This window comes from Eptesicus fuscus, chromosome 17 (assembly GCF_027574615.1).
Source record: "Eptesicus fuscus isolate TK198812 chromosome 17, DD_ASM_mEF_20220401, whole genome shotgun sequence".
In the NCBI taxonomy this organism is placed as follows: Eukaryota; Metazoa; Chordata; class Mammalia; order Chiroptera; family Vespertilionidae; genus Eptesicus; species Eptesicus fuscus.
The window spans coordinates 46127578-46148302 of record NC_072489.1 but is presented as its reverse complement, the minus strand read 5'-3'; the positions used below and the strand labels follow the sequence as shown (position 1 = coordinate 46148302).

General features: G+C 42.0%; 1 protein-coding gene across 1 annotated transcript in view; it reads right to left on the bottom strand.

The window, feature by feature from the left end:
* SORCS3 (sortilin related VPS10 domain containing receptor 3) overlaps window positions 1-20725 on the bottom strand; it is a 529174-nt gene that overhangs the window by 284787 nt on the left and 223662 nt on the right. The window contains exon 3 of the mRNA XM_008144282.3: window positions 66-165. Within this exon, the coding sequence (XP_008142504.2) occupies window positions 66-165 (100 nt within the window). The remainder of the gene's footprint in view (window positions 1-65; window positions 166-20725) is intronic.

Sequence of the window (20725 nt, the reverse complement as noted above, 5' to 3'; positions counted from 1 at the left end):
TTTCTGACCTTTAAGAAACACTGACATAGCCTTTTATAGTATATCCCACCGACCCCTCCTCTTACCTTCCTTTTGTTTGTGGGATTGACGTAGAGGTAACTGAGGACCGTCTTCAAGCCCACTTTGTCATTCAGCTTTTCATAGGTGGTGCCATAATTTGTGGACCTGCAGGTAAGAGAAAGGTGGGAGGTTGTGTTTAATGGGGAGCCAGGCTCTCCTGGGACAATACCTTTGTTCCCAAATCACATGAGTGCTTTTCTGAGATAAAAGGCCCCATTAATTTTAGAAGAGCTATTAGTCTAATGCGTCTGCTTGCTCCCTAAGCTGGCTCGCCTTTGCTCCTGGCCCTCCTCAGGACCTCCTTTTCTGCCCTCTGAGCAGATGTGCGGCGAGAGTCACTGTGGGAGAGGGCCTGTCCCCAGAGCTCAGCCCTCAGGTGCCTCTGTTTCTCTGCACGGAGCTTGGTTCTCAACAGCAGGGACTGTGCCAGGAGGGAGGCCAGACTATCACCTGAGGCCATGGGTGCAACCAACTTCACACCCCCTTCACTGAGCTTGAAGCAAGGGGACCCTCGAAGAGGCAGGATGTGCCCTGCCCAAGAACTAGTGGGCCCATAGCCAGACCAGGCCACACCAAGCAGAGACTTTGATGCTTCACGTAGGAGCAAAGGTGTGTCAGGGTGAAACGCCAGCAACGCTGATCTGCTTGCCAATAGTTCTTCATCCCAGTTATCCTGCTGGCTACTCTGACCTTATATCAAAGCATAGAACAAAGGCAGGCCAACTCCTAGGCTCCCTCCCATCCATCTCACCTTTCCAAGGTGGAGGACAGATAGCAGGTGCCAAACAGATTCAAGTAGCCAACTTACCTGCCACCCTTCACCTCCTTCCCCACCCTCACTCCACACATGCCTCCTCCTTTTCAAACCACCAGTATCATCAGGTTCTCACTCCCTCTTCTGCCATCACCTTCCTGGGCCAAAACTTGCTCCACTTGTGTCACAGAGGCCAGTTTGTTGTCTCTCTGGTCAACAGACCTCATGGGAGCCTTCATTCTGCCTCCAATCTCAGTTTCAGACTCTAGCTATGTGCTGATCCCCCTAGTTACTACCTGCCCTGGCCTTTTCCTTGAGCCTTCGCCCACCTTCTAACGCAAATCTGCGCTTGCCCTGGACCACAGATTACCTTTATAAACTTAGTAGCCAAATGGTGATGATCTTTAAGAATTATCCCCACCCTCCTCCGACCTGCCCAATTCCATGTCCCCAGACCCAGCTTACATACCCACCCTCGCCTCAGTGAAGGCTTCACTAGCCCTCTTCCCATTGGCCACTCATCTCTCCTCTGCTCCAGAGCTAATGCCCCATCCAGTAGGCCCCCATGGCACCCTGCATGCCTCTTTTCCACTCTTCAGTATTGTCATGAGTAGTTTCTTTATGTTCTGCTTCCCTAAGCACAGTGTAAGCTCCTCAGGGACAAGGAACTTCAGAGAACACTATGGCAAAGGGAAAGAAGGTGAACTTTGGGCATAGCAAACTCTGTGTCATTCCCAGGTCTGCAGCTCTCTGGGAAACCTCCTAAAGGGTGTAAGCATAATGATATGTTAAAAAATGAAAAAAGTTTTTTAAAGGACATTCACTTCTCCTTTCCAGAACCAGGCCTTATACATCAGGCACACTCAGCTTGTTTACTGAATACATAAACACCAATATCTCAAATCTTCCCCTGGGCTGCTGGCTCCATATAGTCATTGGTTCTTCTAACTTTAATAATCAGCCCCCCAAAAAACTCACTTCTTATCTTCTGTCTCTGGGCTACGTTAGGCGCTGGGAAGAACTCTCAATCTTTCTCTTGGCCTTTATCTCTTGAACCCAGCTCAGTCTCCAAGTCTCAATGATTCTATCTCCTAAATAACCTAGAACCCTGGTCTTTTCATCTTTGTGCCACTGCTGTGGCTCAGGCATCATCATTTTGCCACAGTCTTCCAACTGGATGTTCTTCTTACAAACTTCTCAACCTCCCACCATCCTCCATGGTGTCATGGGATGATGAACTATTGACAACCACCCAGATCTGTTCACCTCACTTCCCACCCGTAATTACTTAATGCCTGCCTACTATGAAGTTGTATCTTCCAAGCTTAGTCTTGTAAAATCTGCCTGCAACTTCCCTTACTAGAGTTATTTCCAGCCACTTTCTACTCTGCCCCTTTCTCTCCATCCTTATTAAACTTTCCTGAATGTCTTGCATTTTTATTCCTCTCCATTTCTGCACACATCATTCCCTTTGCAAAACTACCCATGCCATTTTTCTTCTACTTGGTAAATTTCTCTCCAACCTTTAACACTCAACTCCAATATGACCCTCCTTCCAACAAGTTAATCACAATTTCCTTTGTGTTTTCAGAACAACTTGTACATATTTCAATTTTAGCCTTTATCCTACTATTTGGGTCATACCAATTTTATTCTGGGACCTCTTTCTTGACTCGAACTCCCTAAGGGCAGCAGCAGTTTCTTCTAAGAGCCCAAATGTCTTGCACCATGCCCAGTATAAAGTAAATGATGAGTATACTGATTTTGTGTTGTTTTTCTCTGTCTTTATTTACAAATATAAATGAATGAATGAATGAGTGAATGAGCTTGTACAAACCTCATTGACCAAATTCTAATGTCTAGGAACCACTCAACACATAGCCACACCTAGAAAACATACCTGGCCCTTTGGATGCTGCACAACTGGCATAGACTATAATGTCTAGTGGATCCTGGTGCCAGGGAATGGTCTATATAGTTCACTCAGACCAATTTTAAGGTTAAATAACCAATCACCCTGAGCTCCCATCCTACCCAGATAGGGGAGGAGACAGACCTACAATCTCTAGAGGCTTTCAGTATAGAAGCATACTTTATTAATCCAAATAAAACATGAATTGCTTCTCGATTTTATACTTCTGAAGACATAAAGACATTATGGTGGGGGAAACAACATTGAACCCAAGTCTGGAAATCTAGAATCTAGAAGTGATTCTGAAATGTACTCAAGGTGGTATCCTGGACAAAGCAATTCTCTTAGCCTATGAAAGAAAATATTTATTCTGACACTTGTTAAAATGGTAAGACACACTTCAGTCAGGACTATTGCAGTAGGTATAGGGACTACTGCAATGGAGTTTGCAGTAGGAGAGATTGGGTTCAACTCCAAATACAACAAAGAAATCAGAAACTTGCAACCAAAGAGAAGGGTGGGGTCAGCAAATGAACCAGACTAAGAGGGTGGGGTAATTGTTTGCTAAACTGATCTGACAGGATCTTTGCTGAAGAGAAGCTAGGAGTGATCGGACATCACCCAAGGCATGGTAGAGGTTGAGAAACTTGGTCAGATATTGAGCATGATGAAATATGGAGGGTCCCCATATCTCAGGGGATTCTGGCTAAATTGACTTAGCAAGAATTTTGCTAAAACTGGGCTCTTGAGGACATACCCAAGAACAGGGTCTGTTTGAAAAGAGCTCAGAGGATCCTGACTAGAGTTTGGTCAAGAAGAGGATCTTTGTTAAGCTCAAATCCATCTTCAACACAGAGGTTTAACTCAGATAGCCATAAAGCTCCTTCCCAGACCTTAGATCTTATTATCCCACCAACACAGTACTAAGCTGTTTTCCAGCAACCGACTTTTCCTCATACTGTATATAACATCTTATTTATAAGAGCTAAATTCTCAGGGTTCCCCGCATGACTGAGTCACAACACATTTCTTTCCAGAATCCAAAAAAACCCTCATCAAAGGTAGTACGTTCAGTACCACACATAGTTTCTCTTTCAACAAGATGCACAACAGATTCAATCTGACTTCACTGTTTTCCAAAAGTGGCTGCTGAGAGTAGAGACTTCCCAACAAAGGATACTCCCCATTTCAGTTTTCTCCATAACCTCGGGCAGTTTCTGCTCAGTCAGGCTGACTGAAACAAGTCTCACTCACTGAAGACGCCTCAAGGAGCCGGTGAGCCCATGGGAGCAAAAGTGACCTGTACCCTGTCCTTTCAGGCATGAACTCCGCACACTGCACTGACCACAGAGTCCTGCAGGCCCGTTTGCCTTGGGGGAGGGGCAAAGAGGCCTCAGCCCCATTGCCAGAGAGCTGTGCCTGCAGAACTCACTTTTATAAGAAAGCAGACCATCCTTCACCTTGTGACTCCAGACATCTGCCAGCAGGGTCACTTACTGGTACAGGAAACAGTCTCATCTTCCCAAATTTAAAGCTAGCCTCTGAAATTTGTACACTAGGCTAAAATGTTCAGAAATGTCCAGAAAACTGGAACCCTCACACACATGCATTGAGCACTCACCATGGGCCTGGGACTGTGCCAGTTACCATTGTGAATTGCTCAGGGCTCACAGCTAACCTGGGGGACAGCAGGTAAGATGTGCACGGCCACTGGGCTTCCAGCCTCTGTGCCTTGGCTCAGGTTACTCTGATTCCAGCAGGTCACTCGATTGCTCTGTGTGTGTGTGTGTGTGTGCGTGCGTGTGCGCATGTGTGTGCGTGTATGCATGTGTGTGTGTGTGTTTGTGTGAGCACCTAGCTCTTTCTGTCTTTTTTAATTTATTTTTTATTTTTTAAATATATTTTTATTGATTTCAAAGAGAAAGGGAGAGGAAGAGAGAGATAGAAAAATCAATGAGAGAGAATCACTGATTGGGTGCCTCCTGCATGCTCCACACTCAGGATGGAGCCAGAAACCGGAATATATGCCCTAACCGGGAATTGAACTACGGCCTCCTGGTTCATAGGTCAATGCTCAACCACTGAGTCATGCCAGCCAGGTCTTTCTGTTTGTTTGTTTTTGTAAGTTATGTCCAGCACACCAAAAAGCATAATGAGATGTCCATCATATACCCACTACTAGATTTAACAACTATTTGTCTTCATAAACAACCTTGGTGAATTTTTACATTTACATAAATCTTATCTTACACAGTATATGTTCTGAGGCTAGCTTGTTTTGCCCAAATTCAGTTTGGGGATGTATCCACGTTGACACAGCCATAATTCATTCATTTAAACTGCTGTAGAGCAGTGCAGCTTATGAATAAACCACTGTCTATTCATCTTGTACATGGTTGCTTGTACATTTGTGAAGAAACGTTTTTCTGGGGAGATATTACTGCTTCATACTCTATGTATAACTTCTACTTTGCTGGTTATGGACTACATTCTCTCCAAGGAGGCTGGACCTTCAGAGGGATATTCCCTTAGTTTCCAAACAGGGGGCTTTTATTCCCAGGGCCTAAGTCTATCACTCTTGGGTGCTCTTGACCTAAGATCCCTCTTTCCAGAGTCCTGAATTCCACCCAGAGCATCTGAACCCAGACAGCAGCCTGGGCCCTGAATCTTGGCCTCCTTAGCACTGTGCCTGGTTTTCCCATTTGCATCTCTGCAGGTCACCTGCTCTGTGGCTCCTCTGCCTGCCCAGCAACCTTCTAGTTGGCCCTCCCAGATCACACTACTCTCCAGCTCCCTGATGATGACTGGCAACCTCCCAGGGTGTCTATGCCAGGCCCCTGACTGCTGGTCTGAGCCCTTCAACTATTCAGGAGCGTTTGTTCCATCCTGACAGGCTTCAGATGAGCTTTGGCGTGTAGGCAGTACATTCTGGGAGGACCACCCCAGCCTAATCAGCCATAACCCTGGTCAGTCCCCACAGCCACTCTCTCAATGACAACTTCCAGAGTTGAGTTATGAATACATTATACTTTTATCCACCCAGCAAGCTCCCACTCCTCCCGTGAGCTTCTGGAGGAGAGGCTGTGGCAACAAGCATATGTGCTGCTATTTTTAAAGTAAAAGAACAAAAAAGAAAACCTTCCAGCCAACACAGCCAAGTCGGCTTCCCAGTAGAGCTGAGCTGAGGCTCCATGCCCCGTTCCCAATGCCCATTCCTGCCAGAGGTGAGAGGACTCCGGAACCCTCTTCCAGCTCTCAGCGGGCCACCAGATGTTCAGGGTTAGGGAGGGCACACCACTCTCCTCATCCAGCCAGTGCCTTCTCCTCCTTTACCACCTGGCCCCTCAGCCCCTCCTCCAGCTCTTGCCCTGAGAAAAACTAGGAAATTACCAGTGTTTTACTCACTCATTCTCTCATCAGTCTCTCATCTTCTCAATGGACGCCCTTTTAGTTGATATGATCTAAAACTGGCAAACAACCACAATCATGACAGTCCTTTTCCTATTAGCAATTTCTGTTTTGCTCATTTCTTAACATTTACCTGTTATCTATTATGACATCTTCCCTGTGTCAGGCATCAGGCTTTGCTGTCCCTTTCTGGATAATTACGAGTAACTCTTTCTCAGATTAGCAAACTTTTTTCTTTAACAGGGACAGATATGCCCTAGCTGGTTTGGATCAGTGGATAGAGCATCAGCTCACAGACTTAAGGGTCCCAAGTTCCATTCCCGTCAAGGGCACGTACTTCGGTTGCGGGCTCAGTCACCAGCCCTGTGGAAGGCAAATAAACAATGTGTCTCTCGAACATCAATGTTTCTCTCTCCCTGCCTCTCCCCTTCCCTTCCACTCTCTCTAAAAATCCATGGAAAAGTATCCTCAGGTAAGGATTAAAGAAAAGAAAAAGGGATGGATATTAAATATTTTAGATTATATCAATGTATGACACAACTATTCTGCTCCTGTAGCTAAAAAAAAAAAAAAAAAAGCCAAAAGCAATATGTAAATGATGGGTGTGGCTGTGATATACAAACAGTATTTACTCAAGCAGCAGGTGCATACCTTTATGGCCACTGCCCTATGTGACTGCAACATCAGTTACTACTATCTCCACCATCCACCCAGGCATCCCACTCAGCTTCCCTCTCTATGACAATTTACTGATATTCCTGCCAGGGTCACTGGTGCCCTAATTCACGCCTCGTTGCCTGGCTGCAGTATCAGGTCAAAATGCCTACCGGAGGCCTGGCATTTAAAGCCTCCAAGGTAACTATCAGGACTTCCTCCTGTTTGACTCCCAGTTTCAGTGCTAATTCCATTGTGGAGATGTTTCCTACAACTTCAGCCCACATCCTCCTCTACTTTACACCAACAGCACCTTGGAGTTCCCCGTTTATGCTCTGAATATGCATATGCGCTTTTTCCTCTTTTCAGCAATTTCTAAAAGTTCCTTAAAAATAAAGTAACAGCTCAGCCAGTGTGCCTCAGTGGTTGAGCGTTGACCTATGAAGCAAGAGGTCACAGTTCTATTCCTGGTCAGGGCACGTGCCCAGGATGAGGGCTCGATCTCCAGCAAGGGGCATGCAGGAGGCAGCTCTCATCATTGATGTTTCTATCTCTCTTCCTCTCCCTTCCTCTCTAAAATCAATAAAATATCTTTTTTTTTGTAAAATAAGAAATGAAATATGTTTTGAATCTCTGAAGTTGCAGAGTGCAGCTCTCAATAGAGAAAACAGGGAAGACTGGAGCAGTGCAAAGACAATGAGAAGTAGAGGTGAGCGCCACTTCTCCGACCCTCAGCCCAGACAATAGTGTGGTAAGAGAAGAGCAGTAAGATGCCTGGTCTAGCATCTGACAAAATGCTCATGGCTGTCATTTTTATGAACAGCACAGACTGTAGGGCAATCACCTTGTTTTCTGTTCCTTGATTTAGACTCCTTAACCTTAACAGGGGGTGATGCACATTGATACCCAATGAATCATTAAGGAATCTTTGGCTACTGCTTCCCATGAAAGTACAATATGGCCCAGCTGACTGGCAATCAAAAGACAGAACCATGCTTCCCAGTGCCAGGCTTGGGAAACATCCATCAGCCATTCCCCCTGAGTGCGTTCCACTGATAGTCAACAATCAAAGCCCATAGGCAATTAGGGGCTCCAGTGTGTGGTGAACCACAATCGATTCCAAGGTCAAGGTCATGAGCACAACTCCAGACCCATGGCTGCCCAGAGAGTCTTTATGATTGAACTGGGAAAACCATTCATGCATGCTCCCCTCTGGCCTGTTCCACTCCTCATCTTCGGGCCAATGCCCAAAGCCACATTAATGTGTATCTTTGCAATGGCAGAAGCCCAGCCTGACCACAAATAACAAGCCAGGTAACTAATTTCAGACCGCAAGCCAAAAGCAAGTAATTTAAATAGCTCCATTCTCCAGTGGGTTATGGTCTCACATTCTGCTTCCAAAAACAAAAACAAACAGACAAAAAAAAAAAAAAAAACATAGGCAGGCTGATGCTAAGGCAGGGGCTCACGAAGATCTCAGTGACTTCTTCATGTTATTGGACTCCTCAGCTGCAGTGGTCGGCAAACTCATTCATCAACAGAGCCAAATATCAACAGTACGATTGAAATTTCTTTTGAGAGCCAAATTTTTTAAACTTCAACTTCTTCTAACGCCACTTCCTCAAAATAGACTCGCCCAGGCCGTGGTATTTTGTGGAAGAGCCACACTCAAGGGGCCAAAGAGCCGCATGTGGCTCGCGAGCTGCAGTTTGCTGACCACTGGTAGTCTCACCATGAGAGGCGCAATGATATAGGATAATTGTTTCAACCCTGTGCCCTCCTGCCCCAGCTCTTTGAATGAAAGCCATCGCTGGGTTCCAAATGCAGAGAATTAGAGGTTAGCTGACTCTGAAAAACAGATCGTGCAAAATGCATGGTTCATAGCAGATCAAATGTAGACCAAACAGCAGCTGAATTCCCAGCACAGATCTAGGAGGGAAGGTTGAGGTGGGTAGGGTTGGCCAAAAGTTCAGCTCCTGGGTCTTTCTCACTGTTACAACACTTCTGTTCTACCTGAAGAATCCCAGTTCAGACAATAGGGTTGCAGGGTTGTTATTCTGAGGATTTAAGATGCCAAGAAGAGCCCTGACCGGTTTGGCTCATTGGATAGAGCATCGGCCTGTGGACTGAAGGGTCCCAGGTTCGATTAGAGTCAAGGGCATGTACCTTGGTTGCGGCACATCCCCAGTGGGGGGGGGGGGGGGGTGCAGGAGGCAGCTGATCGATGTTTCTCTCTCATCGATGTTTCTAACTTTCTATCCCTCTCCCTTCCTCTCTGTAAAAAAACAATAAAATATTTTTTTTAAAAAAAGAAAGATCTCAATCTTATCAGCCAAGAGACCTGTCTTTGTCATATAGGTGAGGGGAGGAAAGAAGCCATCCAGAGAAAAAGAAAGCAAGAGCAGACCTCCAAGAAGATGTGACAGCCCACCATTCATGGCACCTTTGCTCATATGAACAATGGAATGGCAATCATCAGGGAAAAGGCTGAATAAAATATAGTGTATTCTACACACACACACACACACACACACACACACACACACACTATATTAACAGCCTTAAAAAATACAGATGTCAAGGTTATTGACTTGGAAACATCTCTAAAACATATTACTAAATGAAAAGGGCTACTGAAGAATAATATATTAAATATACAAACCCAGACAAAACAAAACAATATCTTTCCATTATGTTTATATGTGTGCACACAAATGCATTTTTAAAAAATTCTAGAGGAAATACACAAATAACTGGTAATAGAAGTCACCTCTGGGTAGGAGACCGAGGTGGGGTGGGATGGCTCTAGGGACCGGAGTTTATTTGTAGTCTTGCACTGTTTTGAAAGAAAAATGTATCCATGTATCACTCCTGTAGTTAAAACTAATAGGAATAAAGTGAATTGTCACTGAGCAGTTACAATGCAGATCAGTAAATTAACACGTCGGTAGAGGAACTCTATTATAGATAAGTACTTGCATTCAAAAGGCAGCCCAACATAATCATAAGAGGATTCATTTCAGAGTCAAGCAGATTTTGCTTCAAATCCAGCCTGTGGAACCTCAGGCTAATTACATTAAGTCTCGAGTTTCATATCTGCTCGGGGGGATATAAATATTGCCTTCATGGGATTACTGTGAAGCTTAAATAGCCCCAATATCATGGAGTTCACTGTCAGTTGTTGGGAGACCCCATAGTAGAACAATAAACTAATCACTGGAGGAGAAATGGTCCCCATACGTTTCTGGGCAAATAGCAGCTGAGCTATAGTTAAGGAGGGAATGCCATCTCATTTCCACCATATCAGCAGTAAACCACCAAAAAACACACAGGAAGATGGAGGGGTTGCTCCGCATAATCAGAGATAGCCTCCAGCAGGTGGCCAACACTTGCAAATTAAAGTCTGGGGAAAACAAACTCAACTTTTTTCCCTGAGTTTTCCCCAGGAAAAAAAAAAATAATGAGGCATGAATTAGAAGGTTCTGGACAGTTTTAGCAAGGCATCTTTGCCTGGGGAGTGGGTGTTCACCATTTCCCTTTAAAATTACATGCAGCCGGTTGGGTCCCTCTGACATGCATGCAATTATGTCTGTTTGTGCACATCCGGAAAGCCCAGGATGAAGTGGTTAGCTGCCTTACAGAGAAATGTGAACTGCTGGAGCACCTTCGGACCACCTGTCTAACAGAGAGAAGCTAAATCAGATGCACCCATTCATTTGTCAATCTTTTCTTCTGGGGGATAAATCCAATACCTTGCAGGAGGTAGGCACTCAATGCATTCCTTAATTATTTTGTCAATTAGTGGGAGGGCATCCCCCCTGGAGAGAAGAGAGCATCTTCTTTTGCAGCTATCCCCCTCCCTGAGGCTCTCATCTCCCTGCCTCTGCTGTCCTAGCACTCAGCACCTGTGTCATTCTCGGGAGCTTTGTGCCTGCTCTCTGTGGAGATACATCAATTCTCTTCTGCTGTTGCTTTATGTCATCATTTAGCTATATGTGCACGAGGCTTCTTTGTCCAGACAGAATAAGTCCTCTGAGGTCATGGGACTCCTATGGATGTCTTTTTTAACGCTTACAGCATGCTGGATAATGCCAGAGAGGGGATGTACTCAAACCGAGCAAATGTGTCCCAGAGACTGAAATAGACACATTCAGACAGATTCTCTTCTGATGGTGAAAATGTTTGGCTGTGAGAGACTAACAACAAAGTCGATGTTCTTTCCCTTGGTGCTGGTTCTATCGGTGATCCTACTGGTCATTCTGGGAGGAAGAAGACTAAACTCTTTCAATACCTGACATCTCTCAACCCAGAGAAAAAGAGGAAATCCCCAGATACCAAGGAGTAAACTGCAGTTCTTCTATTTGAGGCTCTTATACCATAGTCACCCCATCTCCTGATGAGCCCAGAAGCCCGAATTCCCATTTATCTTTCTTTAAAAGAAACCTACTGACTACTATGCTCCCTGCACAGGGCCAGTTGCACATCATTTAGACAACTGCCCTGTTGGACCCCATGTTATCCACTCCAAAGCTCTTGACAAGAGCCTAGAGCTGCAGAGCATGAAAACCAAACCCACTTCTCTAAAGCTTTCTTTTGAAAGGCTAAGGAGGAAAAAGAAATCAGCTATTCGTTGGGTTTATTCTCAAGTCATAGTGAATTCTTGAAACCATCACTGTGGCCATAGGAGAAACACCCCACTGAGATCTGAGGCAACACCCACTTGAACCCCAGAACCTTAGCTAAACTGAACACCACACTCTAGGGTCTTTGAAAAGAAAAATGTGCTGAATGTTTATTTATGGTAGAAATATTATAAAATACAGAAAAAGATAATGTGTAACATAGACATCAACTAGAAACTCAGTTAATATTTCAATGTTCTTTCTCTAATCTGTGTGCAAGTGTGTATTTACAAAATTTGGAGTCATTCTTTGTGTACAGGTTGGTGTTTTGCTTTTTCACTTAACATAATATTTTAAGCATTTCCCCATGTTGGTAAATATTCTTTTAAAAATCACTTAAGAAGCCTTACAACATTCTAATGTACAAATATATCATAATTTGGTTTAACTATTTTCCTGGCCAAATTTTTACATTAAATATCATTGCATTCTTATACATAAATCTTTGTATGTGTATTTATTTGTTTCCTTTTAATAAATTCATGTAAATGCAATTATTAGTTCACAGGGTAAAAAAAATTATCATGAAGGCTCTTGTTATAAACTGTCTTACATAAACCTCTGGTTACTTTTGCTAACAATATAGGAGAGTCGCAGTATCCATGAAGACTTGCCAACACTGGGCTTTATCATTTTGAAGTTTCCAGACACAGGTGTTTTAAGATACTCAAAGGCCATAGACCTTGCACGAAAACATTATAAAAATATGTGAGACCTTAACTATATCTTCACAGCAGAATACCACATCTTTAACAGTAGTTCCCAAACTTTTGTGATGAAGGACTCCTTCCTATTTTTAAAAATCATTGAGAACCCTAAGAGACTTAATCCCTTTGCTGTAACTGTCAATATGTAATGCAGGGGTCCTCAAACTTTTTAAACAGGGGGCCGGTTCACTGTCCCTCAGACCGTTGGAGGGCCGGACTATAGTTCAAAAAAAACTATTAACAAATTCCTATGCACACTGCACATATCTTATTTTGAAGTAAAAAAACAAAACAGCAAAAACACCCGAAAGTGGCCAGCGGGCCGCAGTTTGAGGATGCCTGATGTAATGTATTAGAAATTACATTGGATAAAATTTTATAACACCTATTAATTCACTTTAAAACAATAACACATAAATAACATAACTCTATGCAAAAAGCTATAGTTTCCAAAACAAATAGTTTAGTGAGGAAGAGTGGCATTGTTTTACTTTTTTTATTAAGTCTTTAATAAAGACTGTTGGATTCTCATCTATTTCTACATTTAATCTGTTATGTCAACATGAGTCATTTAGCTTCTAGAAAACTCCACTGTGCACTCTTGAGAAGATGATAATTAGAAAGGGCAAATAACATTTTATTATTTATTAGAAAATAGTTTTTACTTCACTAATCCCCTGAAAGGGTCCTGAACATGCCCTAAGGGTCTCAGGACCTCACATTGAGAACTGTTGCTCTAAGCCAACTACAGGATCCCAAACTTACAAAAAGAATTTTGTGTTTTGTGGTGTGTGTGTGTGTGTGTGTGTGTGTGTGTGTGTGTGTGTATTTAATTAAAATGTATGGGTGTCTCACAGATCTCCCCTCATTCTTCTTCTTCGAATCCTGTAAAGTTCAACTCTAGCCTTCGGTGTGAAGCTTTCTCATCTACCCTGCCCTCCGGTAACCCTTCCTTTCTCTGATTCTCTATTCCCTTTACAGTGCAGCACAATTTGCCTCTACCTCTGATTTTCATAGTCTCTTGTCCACACATGAACTATAAGCTTCTTGAGGTCAGGGATCAAGCCTTTGACAAATATTTGGGCTCAGTACTTGATTTTTCAGAAGAGTGTCATCCTGAATCAGTGTGGCATTTAGGTAAATGACATAGGCATAGCACTCTCTACAAAATACTTTCTCTTGAAATATTTCATTTAATTCTCACAATGACCCTTTGATATAGGCATTTTCTCTTTGTCATAAAAACGAGGAAAGAGAGACTCGGAGACATTAAGTAAGAGTGCTGGAACTGGAGCCCAGGTCAGCTGATCCCAAATCCCATCTGCTCAACGTCAATGATTGGCTGTTTCCTTAAGCAGTGGTAACTGTGCATCTGCTTCACAGCATATTACAAGGAAAGAGTTTCATTGGCTCATCCTTTCAGGAGATCTCCAAAGGCATTTCCCGAAACTAGGAGGCATGGTAGATATTAAAAAGGAATGTGTTTAGAGTCGAAATCAAGCTAGAATTCTTCCTTTCCCACTAACCATCAACATGTTTCCCCATTTCTGATATAGATCTAGTAATTGCCACCAGGCAAGGTTGTTGGGAGAACCCAGTGAGAAAATCTGTATAAAGCACAGTAAAAGAAGCAGCTTAGTTCGTTGATATATTTTCATTCCTTCCTAAGGCCATCTTACCACCATTCTCTACTTCCCCTCTGGAAAACAAGAATGACTTTATGAAATGAAGAGAGATACTTCCTATAGTCTGAACAATCTCTTTTTTTTAATATATTTTATTGATTTTTTACAGAGAGGAAGAGAGAGGGATAGAGAGCTAGAAACATCGATGAGAGAGAAACATCGATCAGCTGCCCCCTGCACATCCCCTACTGGGAATGTGCCTGCAATCAAGGTACATGCCCTTGACCGTAATCGAACCTGGGACCTTTCAGTCCGCAGGCCGACGCTCTAGCCACTGAGCCAAACCGGTTTTGGCTGAACAATCTCTTGAACAGAAAGTTGTTTTATCCCACACACCTAGGTCTAGGGTTTGGGGAACACAAAGGCTACAGAAGCCCAGACCAAAAATAACACTGGAAAGAGAGGATAGTTGTTTTTATCAAAAGGCATTCATTTTCCATCCATGTTGAGAGCCTGTCGGGGCCTTGGCTCTAAAAACAAGTCCTCCCACAACATACACAGACATTCCTCAGACCCATGTCCCTGGAGGAAAGGTAGTGCTCAATTAAGCAAGTTGAGTGCTGAGAAGAGCCAGTTGCCTGGTTGGGAACAGAGTGTCTCAGCCCATTACCAAACACTGGCAGCAACGTGATGCTATTGATTGTCTCCAGTGGCTCAAAGTTAAGCATTCAGCAAGCCTGTAAATTCTGGTCTATTGGGTTTCCAAAACCTTGTTATAGACATTCCTTGTTTACAACCAAAACAATGTTTCCCGGTCTGATTACTCTCTTCCTCTGTAAAATAAGGTTAAAATTAATGATCTCCAAAGTCCCTGCCATTGCCAACCTTCTGTGCATCTGATCAAGCTCCAAATGTCTTCTAGTTGCTTCCAAACTGTAGATCTAAGGAAGCAAATCTGCCATCACCAAGGGCCACTGAGGTTCTGCAAGTTGCCTGAGCCAGGGCATGTCCCAGGAATAAATGTTCAGCTTCTCAAAGGTCTACCAGCCTATGGATCACTTAATCTAGGCACCTATGGGTATACTGTCAGAAAGAATCATTGGAAACAATACTATCTTTCATTGAATAACTAGAAAGAAGGGCATGACAGAGCCTGAAGGCCAAAGGATGAAACATGTCATTTTAAACCTAACAACTGGACCACCAAGAAATGATGGGCAAAATGACATAGCACACAAGTGATATAGTCCTTTCCTATAGAGAGAGTAGAGGAGAGGGAGAAGCTTGAGGAGGGAAGTGGAGATTAGGAAAGGGCTCAAGAACACGATTAGATAAAAATATGTGAAGACAAGGCCCTACTGAGTCCCTAGTGTCCTTTTCCTGGCACTCAATCATGATTTTTAATAAATAAATGAATAAAGAATAAATGAGTAAGAAGCAACTGGACAGCAGAGTGGTTAGGTGCCTAAGTTTTGGAGTTGGAGACATGTTGGTTTCAAGGCTTGGCTCCACACCCTTCACTAACTACATGATCTTAGGTAGGTCAATTAATCACTTTGAACTTTCGTTTTCTCATCTATAATATAGTTAAAGTTATATAAACTATGTACCTCACAGGTTTGAAAACTCAATGAAAAATTCAATGACAACTCAATGAGGAAGTGTACATATAGCATTTATCACAATGTCAGGCATATTACATACCTTAATAAATGATAACCATAATTAATTTGATGATGATGATAATGATGATGAAGACAATGCCAAGAGTGCTAGAGGAGCTCAGAAAAAAGGAAATAAGACTCCACCAAAGAGGTAAGCTTTAAAGAAAAGGTAGAGTATTGGGAGGCAAAAGGAAGACAAAGAGTATGGAACCTCAAACATAAAAATATTTTCAGAAGATTTTTAGGAGATGGGCCAGGCCTGAAAGAAATGTTCTTACACAGTCATTAGAGGGGATAAGTTTAGATATGTTGACTATCTGCTAAAGAGCTTAGACTTTATTTTACAAGCCATGAGGCCCCAAAGGCTCTTGAACAGGTTAGAGACATGATAGAAGCCTGTTTGGAAAGATTAATCTGTTGGTGATGTTGTATGATGGATTTGTGAAGCATATTCTCCTGAAGTTAGAAAGACTTCTTAGGGATCCATCTCACTAACCTGATGAGACAGTGGGTTATTAAAAAATGAAAGAAGGACACAGAGAAGCAGCATAATCTGTTTATTGGACATCGGGCAGAGACAGAGAAGAAGAATCAGGTAAAGATAATTTAAGGATTCCAAGCCTGAGTGACTAAGAGAATAGTGTTACCATTGACAGAAACAAGAGTGGAACCAACATCTCTGGAACAGACTATAAATTGAGTTTGTGATCAAAGAAAAACATCCCAGCTGTGTTTCCTACAATCAGAGACTGAGTCCGTTATTTGGAACCTCAAAAATTATTGAGGGAATGCTCTTAGGCAAAATCTAACAGAAGAGAGGGAAGCAAGATAGAAAAGGACCAGCAGACAAGCAAGGAGGTGGTTCCAGGTAAAGCCTGATCCACAGAGGAGCTGTGTGCATAACTCTTACCATTGACTTGACACATTCTACCATAAGGCAGGGGGCCAGGTTTTTGTGCCCCATACCAGCCAGTTATTGGCCAGATGTGGGAAAGTGGTGACCTCTATAGAAGGTCACCACTTCTCTTGTAGCAGTGATGGGTAAGGGAATGTTGTTCTCTGGCTTGGCACGTAACACTCAACAAACACCTTCTATTATTATTATGAACTAGAGGCCCAGTGCACAAAATTCATGCATGGATAGGATCCCTAGTCCTGGCTGGTGGTCAGGGCCAATCTGTGGGGCGACCGGCAGGGTGATCAGGGGGTCCCTGCTGTTACCTACCTTGGCTGGTCTGGGGCCTGCAGGCTGGGGGCAGCTCTGGCTGGTCTGGGGCCTGCAGGCTGGGGGCAGCTCTTGCACTGAGCGTCTGCCCCCTGGTGGTCAGTGCACATCACAGTGACCAGTCATCCCACCAATTGGTCAATTTGCATATTGGGCTTTTATTATATAGGATGCTAGCATTAAGAAGGTGGAAGGATATCCAACATATGTGACGGATGAAAGAAAACAACTTGGGTAAGCACAGTTCTCTGTCCCTGCACAACCTCAGTCCAGGAGGGTAATTCACCTTCGCTCTATTTCCTGACCTCCTTTGTGTAAACAACAGAAAGCTAAGTAGTTGTCATTTATTGGGCTTTCAGAATCGGCCATGCAATTCATCAGAGGTTCAAGAGCCAGAAAGAAAAGTTAGGTGAGGCTTTCTGAAAATGTGGTGAAGATAAGCTCTTTCTATTTTAAGCACTTAAATATGGATGGGAAAATCCTGGCATGGAGGCTCCATTTAATTCTTGGGGCCTGTGACATTCACTGCCAGTTCATATATCCTGTCCTGGAACCCTCTCTCCTGGACAGAGCCTATCTGCTCTTCTAATATGTTTAGGGCTCTATAGGGCTGTATTTTCCTTTTACGTGACAGGAATCTCCCAGAAAGGGTTTGTGTAAATTTAATGTTAGTTTTAATATTCCAGGTAAGCTGAACTCTCTGTTTAAAAGCTGTATACTGAATCCTGTGGTAGAAAGTCACACCCAAATGCACATTTGCTCTGAAATATCAGCTCTAACATAAAACACACTTGCATTTTATAGGAAGTTGCTGTTTCATTCTTTGACACAGAAATCAATCAACAGATGTTTATTGAGTGCCTATGATGTAAAGGGCACTAGGCTAGATGCTGGGAAAACCACAGCAGATCTTGGGAATAGTAAATACACATTCTGGTCAGAGAACAAAGTATATGTAGGAGTAGAACAACTGTATATGCATTTAGAGATTGTGTGCATTGAGGTAGCTAAGAGAAATAGCAAATGCCACCAACCTTTCAGTGACATAACACTGTCACTCACATCATAGTCCAATGTGAACCAGCAAGAAGGTGAGGGTCAGCAAGGGGCTCTGATCTATGCAGAGATTTGAAGGCACAGGTCTTTTATTTTATTTTATTTATTTTAAATATATTTTATTGAGTTTTTTTACAGAGAGGAAGGGAGAGGGATAGAGAGTTAGAAACATCGATGAGAGAGAAACATCGATCAGCTGCCTCCTGCACACCTCCTACTGGGGATGTGCCTGCAACCAAGGTACATGCCCTTGACCTGAATCGAACCTGGGACCCTTCAGTCTGCAGGCCGATGTTCTATCCACTGAGCAAAACCAGTCAGGGCCCAGGTCTTTTATAGAGCTCTGCTAGACTCTAGATCAGGGATGGGGGAACCTTTTCTCTGCCAAGGGCCATTTGGATATTTATAACATCATTTGCAGGCCATACAAAATTATCAACTTAAAAATTAGCCTGCTGTATTTGGTTAAACATTTAATTAACTCACCCCTAATGCCTTGGCAGGGACAGACCAAATGATTTTGTCAGCTTTATATGGCTCGTGAACTGGACATTCCCCATCCCTTCTCTAGATCTTAAGAATTCTCGATACTATTGATGATGGGTAAATGAGTGAGTATGGCCAATGATGCAAGAAGTGTTTTGACCAGGTATAGATGTGGCATCCACCACTTCCAGCCTGTTACAGGGAACAGAATTCAGTCAGATAGCTATATCTCCATGACAGAATGCAGTTCAGTTGTTTGTCCTGGATCAAGATGAAACAGGTTTAGTGGCTATCAAGTCAGTCTTTGCCATAGCAACATACTTCTGAGGCTTCAGAATATTGAAATTAGTATTTTTGTCTCATACATAAAAGACTGACCAGCTAATGATTTCTTGCTCCCAAGGAGATTCTGAGCTCACTTGAGATATGCAGAAACACATCCTACCCAACAAAAAGAACAGGAATAAAATCGTTGATTACCTACTCATTTGCCAAGCCTGACACTATTTTAGATGGTCAAAATACTACAATAAAAGGAAAACAAGCAAACCATGTGTTGATAACTTTATATTAAGATAGGTATTTTTTCCTCCCTCCCTCCCCCCAAGATTTCAAAAAAAAAATAGGTTCGTTCAATATCCTTTCCAGGAGATTTGACTTTGGATGGTGGGCACACAATGCAATATACAGATGATGTATCATAGAATTGTACACTTGGAACCTATAAAATTTTATTAACCAATGTCACTCCAATAAATTTAATTTTAAAAAACTCTCAACAAATTGTAGAAGGAATATAATTCAACATAATGAAGTCCATAGATGACAAGCTCACAGCTAATGATGTTGCTGATGATTTCTCAATGATGAAAAGTTAAAAAATTTTCCTCTAAAACCAGGAACAAGACAAGGATTTCCCACTCTCACCACTCATTCAATATAATATTGGAAGTCCCAGCCAGAGGTATGAGACAAGATAGAGAAATAAAAGGCATCTAAATTGGAATAAAAGTAAAATTATCTGTTTTCAGATTATATGATATTATATATAGAAAACCCTACAGATTCCACCAAAAACAAAACTGTTAGAATAAATTAAGTAAAATGTAGGATGAAAAAGTTATATAAAAAAATCAGTTGTGCTTCTATACACCAACAATGAACTATCAGAAACAGAAATAAAGAAATAATTCCATTTAATACTGTATCAAAAAGAATAAAATACTTAGGAATAAATATAACCTAGGAGGTGAAAGTCCTGTAAACTAAAAAATTTGACAATAATAAAAGACATTGAAGAAGACACAAATAAATATTGTGGTTTCCTGGATTAGAAGAATTATTATTGTTAAAATATCCATACTACCCAACATGATCTATAGATTCAATGCAATCACTACCAAAATTCCAATAGCATTTTACATAAGAATATTTTAAAAACCTAAAATTCACACAGAACTACAAAAGACCCCAAATAGCCAAAGCAATCTTGAGAAAGAAAAATAAAGCTGGACTAATTATACTTTATTATTTTAAATTATACCAAAAAATTATAGTAATCAAAACAGTCTGGTATTGGCATAAAAACAGACACATGTATTAATAGAACAAAATAGAGAGTCCAGAAATAAGCCCATGTATAGATGGTCAATTAATTCTTTTCAAAGAAGTCAAAAATATATAATAGAGGAAAAAATAGTCTCCTTCATTAGTGGTACTAGGAAAATTGGATAACCACATATAAAAGAGTAAAACTGGATCCCTGCAAACATAAAAATCAACTCAAATGGATTAAAACTTGAAAACATAAATTCCTAGTGGAAAATAGAGAGGCAAGTTCTTTGACAATGTTTTAAACAATGATAGTTTAGATTTTACACCAAAAGCAAAGACACACAAAAAATGAGTAGGACTACATCAAACTATAAAGCATCCATACAGCAAAGAAAACCATCAACAAAATACAAAAAGCAACCTATGTATTGGGAGAAAATATTTGTAAATCACATATCTGTTAAGGGGTTTATAGCCAAAATATATAAGGAACACATACAAATCAATAGCAAAAAACAATCCAAGTAAAAAGATTGGCAAAGGACCTGAATAGATATTTTGCCCAAGAAGACATACAAATGACCAACAGGTACATTAAAAAGACGTTTAAAATCACTACTCATCGGGGAAACGCAAAGCAAAACTACAATTATCACTTCATATCTCTTAAGAAGTCTATTATCAAAAAGACATAAATTCTGGTGAGGATGTGGGGATAAAAAGGGAACCCTTGTACACTGTTAGTGGGAAAGTAAACTGGTGCATCACTACGAAAAGCAGTGTGAAGGTTCCTTAAAAACTGAAAATAGAACTCCCATATGATCCAACAATCCCACTTAAGGGTATATATATCCAAAGGAAATGAAAACACGGGCTTGAAGAGTTATCTGCCATTGCAGCGCAAAAGCAGTCATAGACCATACATGAACAAATGACCC